Raw genomic sequence first — 12,954 nt, 5'->3', positions numbered from 1 at the left:
GGCACGTTATTTGAACGTGTTTAAGAGTTTCCTGTTACCGCTCGGCCAATTTGCATGAAATCGCGTTTATTCAATTACAAAATAATTTAAACACAGTGTATTGTGAATAGGGAGATGGTTGTTAGTGGACGGACACACTGCGAGTGAGTCAAAGCCGGTTAAGTTGAAAAAAAAACGGTACAAATTCGCAGACGGGAGTGCAAGTTTGTTTTTAAAGTTTTGTTATAGTTTATTGTGTCTCGAAAAAGTGTTTCTGTGACGATGAAGGAGCTCAATGGAAGGGAAGAAACCTCCGATGATGAGTCAGGGTTGGGCTATCAGAACACATTGGTAAGCACTACCTATGTAATACTTTCTATTTTCTAGAAAATTGCAAGTTCGTAAACATCGCGCGATGCGGGGTCGGGTTTCATTTACCGGAATTAATCGTTTACACTAATTTAGAATTGCGTTCATTAATTAAATAATTTAAAGTATTAGTTTTCATATATACATGTGAGGTAATAAAATTATTTATTCTGCTAGTTAAAAAACTATAAAATTACTTATTATGTAGTGTTGTTATATGTTAATAGGGCAATATTTCCATTTTAAATATGTAATTCTAACTTTATAGGTATTATACATTTATACCTATATGTCATATCTCTGACTCTAATTTTAAACTTATTATGTTATCAAATTAATATTTACTCACGTTTAATATGTTTTTAATAGACTGATAATAAATAATATCTTCATGATGTAACAACATTCATAGGAATTAAAACAAGCTACAATATATGCAGGTAGGTAGATAGAAATACTTTTAAAATATCATTCCACAGACTATAAATATCAAATTATTACTTGTTAGTATATTTTAAAACAATACAATAAAACTATTTTGAATCTGTATAGCTTAGAAAACTCATATCAATTCAACTGATAAGGCTAAATTAATTAAAATGGATAATTAATTGTTAAACACATTTGAAAACACATTGTTTTAAGAACTATTATAGAAAATATATTATCATAACACAAATTAGGTATTGCTATCATTATTAAACAGTCATTGTATGAATTATGATAATATAAATTATTTGTGATGGTCATACTGTATGTTACTTTGTACTTGATATTAATTATTATAATATGAACTACTTAAAACTTATGTTTTTGTAGTTACTACTACTAATACTAAATACATTTATACATATTATTTGAAGTAGTTTCTTCCATAGTTTCTTATAGTAGTTTCTTATAAGAATTAGTAATATTACCGGTATAAAAATGTTAAGTTTATGTTTAAAGAAGTGAAAGTGGGGATACATACTACTTATTATTTTTTTATTGACTAGGTAGGTAGTTGATTTGAATTTTGATGTTTTTCTTTATGTCATTGAACTTAGTTACTTTATATTTCTTTTGTTTAAAACATTTTTTTTAATTCTCCAACAATTAAGTATTGTATTCATGCAATAGTTTAGCAATAGAATTTGCATTTTTATACAGGACACTGTCATGTCCACAGATAGATCTGACATCCATATGTAAAATGTTGCTAGATTAGAATATTAATATTAAAATAACGGTAGTATATTATTCATAATTCATATCTTTAATCTAGTTTTATGTGAATCTTGAATTTATTAATCATGTAGGTAGGTAGTGTCATGATTCCTAGAAATCGGAAATTTGGCACTCGACTTTTCCTTCAACTAGGTACCTAGGTACCTATTTAGATAAAAAAATGGCACACCTAGAAACTGTTGTCATTTGTATTGCAAAAATTATTCTAATCTCAAAGAATAATTTATATGACACACATACTTTAGAACGTACTTGGGTGCGATATACGTACGTATTATTAATTTATTTGATAGCACGGTATTTATAAATGAAACGTATTTCCAAAATAACTCAAGTAAAAAAAATCATCAACTTTGACAAGATGGCTATAGATCGAGGATACCGTTTAGGTAACTACAAACAAAAAGAAAAAGAAAATATCTACTTCTTGATTGAATAACGAAAATACGAGAATCCGCGTATTCCGTGCTTCTGGGATTACTAATCTCTTTCCCCATAAAGTACCTATACTTACTTAAGATTCAAATATCCGGTCATTAACTACCTATGCCTAAGTCGTCACTTCCTTTCAAATTATTTCCTTGATAAGATCAAAAAGAGAGCTATTCGTATTACGTATGTCTTTATCAAAGGATAAATTCACTTGTAGCTTTATTTATGGGCCCTCTTCATAATGGGCAGCGTTGGCCCAACAAATGATCGTCGATGTTTTCCGCCATTACGGCGATTACGAACATCTACAGGACGGCCAATCAATTCATAGACTTTTAGAGGCCCCCTACACTATCGTGATTGCCTCTACTCTTCCAACGCTGCCCAGCATGAAGAGGGCCCATTAGAATTAAGATTTAAAACACTAAAAGTGTGGCCATAGTAACCATTATATTATACAAAAAAAAAAAATAAACAAGAAAAACCCTGAACACATTGAAAAGTGTTTATCCAAATGTTTTCCTTCAACATTCGTGTGCATTTTCTATCAAACATGTTATGAAACAATGTCAATTGACAACTTATAGTTACTAATGTTTTAAGAAATAATTAGGAAGGGTAATTGCGCTGGTTTGCCGTCCAGCTTCTGTTTTCGTCCATTTGACTGACCTGCTACAATCACGTGCGTAAAACTTGAATACAAACCTACCTTCCCGCGCAAGTTTGCACTTTTTACGGTCCATAATGTTTAAGCAACAGTACTATCAACATTAAAATTTGATTTGACAAGAAGAGAGTTCAAAAAATTAACGTAAATGTGGCCGCTTCGCATACGTGCCTTGCAGATGTCATCGCGCGAGAGAAAAATTTGCCGGCGAGAAAAGTTCATGGTAAGGTAAATCACTGTTTTAGCTAGTTTACGTAATGTTTTTGGTACGTATGTTTATTTATAAGCATAATAAACGCAATTATAAGTGTTTATCATACATTTTTATAATACTCTTCGAAATATTAAGTGGACGGATACTAGGTTACCAAATTCTCAAAATATTTGGTTTTCGTCCAAGTGGACGGAAACTCAAACAGCTACGTGAATATTTGTTAGGGTCATTTTACTTTATCGGACCTTTAAAATACTGAATAGTTTCTCCCGAAGTGATCTTTATTGCTATTAGTTTAGTTTTTTTGGTTTCCGTCCACTGCTATGTCAGTGCTGCCAAAATAAAAAAATATTTAAAGAAGTGGACGAAAACTAAATTTAGCTTTAAATGTTTTAGTTTTCGTCCATGAATGAGTATTGGAGTATCCAAAAATTAAATATAGCCATTCTTTTGCATTACTTTTCGTCTATTTTTACGTATTGAAAAGTTTTCTATTCAGTATCTTCCTTATAAATAATTGGTGAGGGCCAGAGTGTTGTAGGTACCTAATATTGTCACTCATTCAGTCATGTATCATTCTCCTTATGTGAAGTAGAGTCAATTATTCGTAGCATAAATGGGGGTAGGTCAGACATAATACACTGTATTTTTCTTGATTATCATTCACTTGAGTATCATCTTTTATTCTAGGTCTGTTTTGCCAATGCAGTATTTTTTTATTATACTTACTCAACGTATCCTCAGAAAGATCTTATTGTTTTTAGATGGCCTCGAAGGAGTCTAAGAAATCTAGAAAAAATAGACGCTGCGTACACTGAAGATTCTGTAGCTAAAACTTATTATTATGGCTGTGTGTTTATAGTACGTTTCATTTGATAAACAAAGTATTAGAATGAAAATTTTTGTTGTTAGAATGAATATTTCTGTTTTTTGATGTTATTTCTTAGTCCTGTAATTATTACTTGTTTCATTTACATTGTAAGGAACGCATTCCTTTCTTTATTACGAATGATTATACAGTCATCACTAACGCCTATAAGGACTGCCAAGTGCTACATAGATCTCAGTGTTGACTAGTTATATTGATTATTATTAGTAAAACCACAAGTAAAACTAAACCTGGGTAGTGAGAAATTGTAATTTATTTATTTATTTATTGACACAGAATCATTCTTTGTACTTACAGTAATAATACCAAAGCATACATAGAATTTAGTAACAATATGTTAACAAAAATACAAACAAAATGGAGTTACATTCAATGTGCATCCAAGTACCTGATACAGAGGTCTAGGACAGTATTTATACTACTAGCAAAAATGTCAATTGTGGCATCGGAGGCCAGCACACGATTTAACAGATGAAGGGCCGAGTGTGTCGGAGCGGTGCCGGCCGCCTGCGTCCGCACACAGGCCTCCGCGAACAGCGGCCGGCGGCGCAGCGACACGCCGGGAGGCGGCGCCCACAACCCGCACATACATACCCGCACATAATGTTAATTAAATAAACGTATATATTTACCTGTAATTGATTTTAAACTTAATAGTTGACCTACCCTCCTTTTTCTACACGGTGGTCGAAAACTAGCTTACACTAGGACGAAAACCAGTTTTTTTGGACGAAAACTAGCATTTACCCTACTTTTGCAGAAAATAATTTAAATAAAAAGATACATCAAAATTATTTATTTTCCCTTAATATTATCTTAAAGAAGACTATATAAGGACTTAAAAAAAAAATTATATGTTTAAGGAAGGGTGCTCCAAAATATTTATTTCGTATCACAAAGTTGGCAACTCCTATAATTGGACGAAAACCAGCGCAATGACCCTACCATTTATTTGAAAAACGTGATCTTTGTGTTATTACGCCGATCTAAATACAAAGGTCTCTGGTCATGTACTTTCTTATATTGTTAGGTTCAGGCACAACTTCAGGCACAGAATAATAACTAACTGTAGTAGCTAGCTACTTCAGGGTTTATTATATTACTAGATTTCCGCCCGCGGCTTCACCCGCGTTTTCAAAGGAAAACCCGCACAGTTCCCGTTCCCGTGGGATTTCAGGGAAAAATCCTACCCTATGTGTTAATCCAAGTTACCCTCTATATGTGTGCTAAATTTCATTGTAATCGGTTCAGGAGTATTTGCGTGAAAGAGTAACAAGCACACACACACACACACACACACACACACACATTTCATATAATTAATAGAGATGTCCCGACTAGTCGGCGACTAGTCGGTAAAGCCGACTATCCGGCCACTATTGTAGTCGTCGATTAGTCGGCGACTAATTGGCAAAGAGCGCCGACTATCCGGCTTTTTACGTAGTATGTATTTCTCAATGAAAAATAACTACATGAAATAAAAACCTTAATTATATATTATTTTATTTTTATTTTATAATCAGTCTTATACATTATAAAATGTAAAGCAATCTTTCCTTTGGTAATCAGTTTTTAAAATTACTTGCTTGTAAAAAAAAAACATAATTATGACATTTATTGAACAAAATTAGTTCCTATCTTAATTAACATAAAAAACAACATAATATCTTCTTATCTTCAATGAACATGTATTAAAGCAAGAAAATATTTTTTTACCCTAAAACACCGCTCTCGACCATTACAGAAGCAAAAATGAAGGAAAAATGCGAAGTAAACAAAACATGTTCCGACACGCTCGCAGGCGGTGTATGCGATTGTGCGCGAATCAGCCGTAAACGAAGCGTTACGGAAATCCCCGAAACCGTAATCGGCTTAGCCGACTAGTCGGTATTATTACAACCGACTAATCGGCTAGTCGGCTAGTCGGCAAAAGTCATAATCGGCACATCACTAATAATTAATAAAGTAACATATTATGTTTAATCGCAATATGAAGACGAAAGTTTATAAAAATACATAGTTACCACAGGAGTCTAGAGAGTTCGTCTAGAATTTATTTAGCTAAGACTTAGACAATTTTTTATCTATTCTTTGGGTAGGGGAGGTGATTACTTATATCCTAATATAGCACAATTATAGTTTTCAGTTATTTGAAAAACAATAAGATAATCTACATAAAGCGGAAATAAACGGGGTCGTAGGTATTTTAGCGATTAGCTACTTATGTATTGGTGTTTTATTTCAGCTTATCAAAGGATTAAGGTAACATCGATTTTAATTAATCAGCTACTGGTGTTTTGTTTTGTTAATTAAAATTTTACGAACAATTGCGATTTGTTTATTGTTATTTCCGTTTGTTCATTGTTTTTGACATGCTAAGTTACTAAATAAAAGTTTCACAAATCTAACATAATTCATAATAATTAATAACTATAATATATATGTAGTTATCTATAAGAAAACACTTGCAACTTTTAGCAAATCTGGAATGCGAAGCACAGTCTTTTATTTTATAATATCACTAGTATAAATATAAAATGGTCAATTTAACAGGAATGTGATCATACATTTCCTGATGATGGCCTAGAGCTAGACTAAAAATGTTTTAAATTATATATATTTATCTTCCTTCCTAGTTAAAAACTAGCAAATTATATGGTAACGTAACGGCACCGGTTTCCGACTAGCCTCCTCTATCCGACCATTTTGATTTTTATTTGATAAAACGTTTAAAATACGCGCGACACTCGTGAAACTGAAGGCTTTCGATTCAATCACTTATCGTACGTCATCTGTCCAAAATTGGGTTTCAAATTTTAACCGACATTTCGTCAATCCAAGAAAAGCTAGGCGAGGGTGTAGTTTGTATTGAATTGAATGCGAAAAAAACATAAAACGGTGAAAATAAACATTTGGATTTTTACGCTAAATACTCTGGGAAGTTTGTGCTTAATTTACTTTGAACGTTTTATTGGTGTTTTAAATTATTAATTTTAAAATATACATGCAAAGATAGCGTGTTTTTATAGGTTTTTTTGGACAAATAATTATGGACGGAATGAGGAGCTTTTCAAAATAACAACATTCCGAAATCCGACCGAATCGGTCGGTAAACGGAATTTCGCACTTTGTAAAAGAAGGTAATTATCTATTATGCATGTTGTTTTGTGGAGGTTTCGTATTATGTTATTTATTCTAAACGCTATGCTTACATACTACACCTGTATGCGACCAATGCTAACTTTAATGGATTATTTGTAATATACGTTTTAACTGACACTCTTTTTTGATTTTTTCGTTATTCATTTACAAAGACCGGTCTGGTTTAAAACCCCTATATTTTACGTTTATGACACATAATTGCATAACTACGAAATTGTGAGATCTTTATAAGTGTACATATGAGATAGAAATGAACTAAAAATGAATATCAATTTTGGTTTAGAGGCTTTATTACGCAAATTTAGGTTTGGTCGGAATCTAGGTGCGATATATTTCCCTGTTTCCGTCCAACTGGGTTGCTTTTGCTTGCGCTGTGCTTGAGTGAAATTGCATGTGTTTATTTCAGGTCATCATCATGAGTGATAAAAAAGAGGCTGAAGTATTCTCATTAGCTGAAATAATACTTTTGGTGAAATGGATTTTAGAATTGGGCAAAGTAGTCAATGGGACATTCTTATTTAGTGAGGATGGCATATTATGAGTTTGAGTTTGAGTACCTAAATGTAATTTTAAACTACTACAGTCTAACATAGAGTTAGTTTTTGTTATTATAATAAATGCTCAAATATTATTTAAAACTAGCGGTCCGCCCGGCTTCGCCCGTGGTACATATTTAAAATATCTCTCCATAAGAACCATCCTCGTACTTCAAGTAATATAATAAAAAAAAAGAATTATCGAAATCGGTCCACGCGTGATGCAGTGAAAAGACGAAACGGGTTTTTACGAATTTCCATTGTATTTCTATTATCTTAAAGTTGATTTTAGTAGAAAATATTTGACTGGTCGGAATCTAGCTACTCAGTGGTCGGAAACACGTGTATTTGTACTCAGTCGGTCGGAAAATGGTGCTTTCAGTTAATTTCCAGTCGTGACAGTTAAAATCCAAATTTAGGTAATAAAAAGCCATTATGAAATACAATTATGTGCATAATTTAAAATATAAGTTCGTAATCTTTCATAATATCATTTTTTCTTATGACCTCTAGAGTATTTAATTTATCTTTTAAAGGATTCATTTAGCCGTATCAATCAGTGGTCGGTATTCGGTGCCATTACGTTAGTTGGCCTTTCTTTAAATAAGTACCTAGTATCACAGATAAATAAACAATTCGTAATAATACGAAAGGATTCGTTTAAATATTATTAACGTATTCTACCTAGATATCTATCGAGTATTATCTGCAGATAGACTACTAATAATATTTTAAAGATAGACTAATATTATAAAGATGTCTGTTTGCAGAATCGAAAAAATCATTGAAGGAACAATCTTTCTTTATCGATTAAAACCGGACAAGCAATAATTAGTCTATCTATATCTCTATTTTATGAATAGATGCGTTTACAATGAATCAAAGTAGCAAGCATACACTTTTTTATCATTATGTATACTAATATTATAAAGCTGAAAAGTTTGTTTGTTTGAACGCGCTAATCTCAGTAAAGTCTACTGATACGATTTGAAAAATTCTTTCGGTGTTATATGTATAGCCCATTTATCGAGGAAGACTATAGTAGTCTATACTATAGGTTAAATATCATCACGTTAAGACCAAAACAAGAGTGGAGCACTGCGGATAAAAACCTAGGGCACAGCTAGTTTAAAATATCTGAGGTTTTACAGATATGTACCCTGAATAGTTCAGGATACATCGCACATTTTTGCAAGTGACTACTATCAAGCTGATTTTCCGTTTGTAGCTTTATTTTGATGAGACACCGAATAATTTCGTGTACGAAACTCTCGATTGTGGTAGCTAACAGAGATAACAAGGATAAAAATTTTTGATTTGATGGTTCTCAAATACAGTAGAACCTCGATAACTTAAACCTCGGTAACATAAAAACCTCTGTAACTTCAAAAAATAATATGTTCCCTTCCCATCAGAGCCCAAAACCTCTCTAACTTAAAATACGCAACCTCTATAACTTAAATAAATAATCTCTGTATTGGCCCTCAGTAACTTAAAGAAATGTTTCCACAACCTCTATAACATAAAATTTTTGTCAATGAGTCATTTTGAAAGAGTGTCAAAACAAAAGGTTTCGGTATTTATTGCTTGCACGTGTTTACTATGTATTGTTAACGTAAACCTATTGTTTGCTTTATCGAAATTCTTCTAAGCTTTGCGGCGGTTAGCTTTATGACAATGACTTACTTCCATCATAAGTTTTAGATCGTTGTCCTGGAAACATCGCTTTACTTACTGTGTGATAAACCTGGCTTAAAAAGAGTCCAAAAAGAAAACTAACAACCCTCACCTACGCTGATAAATTAAAAGCTATAGAAACAGTGAAAAATGGATAGACCCTTGATAACTTAAAACCTCTATAACTTAAAATATTTTGTGTTTCCCTTGGACTTTAACTTATCGAGGTTCTACTGTATTTATTACGCAATTTGTAGGACAATATGTCTGTTGAATTATATAAACATTAAAGTGAAAACAAAAAAATCAGCTTGTTAGTAATCATTTATGATGACCTCGTTATCGATACACTTTGGAAAGGGGGACTCTTTGAACAAACCATAGATTTTGTAGGACAAATATTTTTTCGAATAATTTAGGTAATTATCTTGAGATTGAACAAAAAAATAAGTTCAGTTAGTAATAAATATTTGAGAACCATCAAATCAAAAATTTTTATCCTTGTTATCTCTGTTAGCTACCACAATCGAGACTTTCGTACACGAAAATACTTATTGGGCGTCTCATCAAAATAAAGCTACAAACGGAAAATTAGCTTGATAGTAGTCACTTGCAAAAATGGGCGATGTATCCTGAACTTGAAAAGTAAGAAAGTGGGCACGCAATTTAACATGGTCTTTTCCTTTTTGGTTACTTTTGTAATACGTGTTATAAATAAAGTGAATTGTATTGTATTCTAGATAGTAAGTAGTACATAAGAAACAATAGGTATACTTTATGTAGATTAAAACAGAATTGGTAATATGAAACCACTGGTTGAACTCATCAGTGACTAGCGTAATTGGATTGCATTCTAAATTGTATGCTTTGTTTTGAAATATGTATGTTTAACAAACACAAATACATATTAAACATTTCTCCTATAACTTGAATTATATTTTATTGTAACATGCGGTTTTAAATCTCATTTCATAGATTTTTAACGAGTAGGCACAAATAAAACACAATAAAAACAACTTCGTCTCCACAATTGGAATTGTTTAAAATCTAAATATATTTCAAAGTGTAATTTAATCCTCCACTGAATACAAATACAAGAATACAATTACACCACAAAAACCGTCAACAAAGCAGTTATATTTAACTGCTCGTTTAAATATAGCAAAAAGGTTAAAAAGCATTCACTAAGGAGTGACCTAGCGCTTAACTCCTTTTCCTTGAGGTAAATATATTGGTTTAATTCAGTTATGTACTAAGAATTCATTATTAAATAGATACGCAAGGTCATTCGTATATTGACGACTAGAAATCTATACTTTTTTTTAAAGTGGAGAAATCTTGCTTAGATACCCACTTCCTCCGGGGAAGGGGCCGTGGGTTATGTCGGATTCCTACCGACCAAAACCCCACTGTGTTCCGTCAAGCCGCATCAACGACGGCTACGCGACGGTAGAAATCAATACCTACTAAAATAATTATAAAACTGAGGAGTTTTTTTGTTTACTTGATTGCGCTAATCTCAGGAATCACTGGTCCCCGATTAGAAAAATTATTTCACTGTTAGATAGACCATTTATGGAGGAAGGCTATAGGCTATATATCATCACGCTAAGACCAATAGGAGCGGGGCAATGCGGGTAAAATGAAGTACTGAATTTCCTAAAGATTCTTATTGATATCGTTAAATTTATATTTTCACTAGCTTAAAACCCGTTCCCGTAGGATTTCCGGGATAAAACCTATCCTATGTCCTTTCTCGGGTATCAAAATAACTCTATAATAAATTTCATGCAAATTGGTTCAGTAGTTAAGGCGTGATTGAGTAACAGATAGACAGACAGAGTTACTTTCGCTTTTATAATATTAAGTATGGATGAATAAAACTGCAATTAAATCAAACCCAATTCAATGCAGTTAGAGTAAATATTGTTTAACAACAAAATTTACGTCACGTCTGTTAATTTTGCTGTTTCATTTTACCGCAAATATTATTCAGATAAGTTTTAATGACTGTACTTGTGTTTTATTGTGTGACGCGTCCATTTTACTATATGGATAAACGTATTTATTATAAAATACATAGTAGGTAGTCTTCTTGAAGTTTTTAGAGACTACCCTCCACGTTTAATGATTACATAGATATATACCTAGTTGCTTATTAAATAAAATGCAGATTTTTGCAGTGGAATGCAGATGAAAATTGCTAGAGATAAGGTCGGATTTTGATAACGGAAGAAACAATAATAATAAATAACTGTCTCCATTTAAATGTATTGTTTTACATAGGTTCGTATTTTATAGTTATTACAAAATTCTAGCAGCAGAGGTACGGAAAATTCTATATTCCATAGACCATAAGTAGATCCAAGAAAATCGAACCTCAAATTGGTATCTTTACGACGACACGGCCTAACTAAGAAACAACAAAAAAATATACGATGATTCATATTTTTTTTTCGCAAATGTGATTAATTAAACATTTTTTGTACGAACAGGAAAAGTTATACGTGTTAAAAATCGGTGATTAGAATCGCAGTCGACATGTCTAAGTGTAAAGTCCATGAGGAAAAAAGTTTGTATGAATAATTGCTTAGATTGAAGGCTTGCTTGCGATCATTGCCTTTTTACCAATGTTATTACAAGTAAAAAGATTTTTTTTTGTGTGGTGTCTCTCAATGTTAGCCAGGAGGGCTTCTACATTTTAACGCGGACGCGTGGGTGAAGTGAAGGTTCACCCTGGTAGCGACATGCGCAAGGGCGCCCCCCGCCACGGGGATCTCGAACCTCGGCTTGGGCTGTCGCTTGAGTGGAGGAGGCCGGAAGGGCCCTAGTCGGACCGGCAAGTAAAAAGATGTAGGTAGTTAGTTAGGTTTTTATTCATTAGCGCTTCGGGAGTGACACTTCGAAATGTGGCTTGTAAGCCACAATTTACATGAGTTGTCTCTTTTTCGCTCACTATAGTTGAATCATGCTATCTTCCTTATGTGTGTCTAACGTCTGTCTAATGGTGTATGTGCGTTAGCGTGCAGTTTTTGAAGATCGAATGTTGTATTGGTAGCCTATCTATACCTTTTTATCATTGCTTTTTTCCCAACGATGTGGGGTTTATTAATAAATTACCTTTGTTGCCGAGGCATGGTTCGCTTGGTATAAGAAAATTAATAGTAAATGTCGAAAGAATTCTCTTTTTTATGCAAAAATGATGTGAAAAATGTTTTATTAGCCAGTTATACATTACCTATCACAATATTTGCGAATGTTTATTTTATGACACTAATCATAAGCTGGGTTTAATCTCACAAGAGATTAATTTATAATCTGCATAGTTTATGGTACGCCAAATAGTATTTTATCGTGGTTGTAAAACTTCATGACGTTAGTACCTATATTGTGTTTGTCTTCTTTCGCCTCCTTTATAGAACTTACACAATTTATTTTGTAACCAGAAATTAAATATATTTTACAAGTTAGGATGTTGGTTTGATTGTCATTAATACGCCATTGTTTACTTTTGCAGCTGAGAATCTTGAGGTCATTGATCATATTACATATTTTAACCTAAGCAAAATCCATTTGATATAGGTATTTACTATTGAAACATTGTCCATACTACATATTATGTTTTCCTATCTGTATTAGAAAAGGATAAGAAGTAGATATATGTTGAAATATGCACACATTCTGCCTTACAAATATTTTTCGTTATTAGCAATCGTTCAGTAAAGTTTGACAAATTCAGCGAAAGCAGACTCAATTGCTTAGTCATCCATAACCAAGGAGGTCGTAGCAATATTGTAAAAAC

The 12,954-nt window shown here is 32.6% G+C and overlaps 1 protein-coding gene across 1 annotated transcript in view; it reads left to right on the top strand.

Annotated features, from left to right (window-relative positions):
* Positions 1–12,954, top strand: part of LOC123703575 (chloride channel protein 2) — a 77,563-nt gene continuing 64,609 nt past the window's right edge. The window contains exon 1 of the mRNA XM_045651653.1: positions 1–330. Within this exon, the coding sequence (XP_045507609.1) occupies positions 262–330 (69 nt within the window). The 5' untranslated portion in view covers positions 1–261. The remainder of the gene's footprint in view (positions 331–12,954) is intronic.

Source organism: Colias croceus, chromosome 26 (assembly GCF_905220415.1).
Source record: "Colias croceus chromosome 26, ilColCroc2.1".
NCBI classification, from domain to species: domain Eukaryota; kingdom Metazoa; phylum Arthropoda; class Insecta; order Lepidoptera; family Pieridae; genus Colias; species Colias croceus.
The sequence above is the reverse complement of the archived record's forward strand: the minus strand, read 5'-3'. Positions and strand labels throughout refer to the sequence as shown.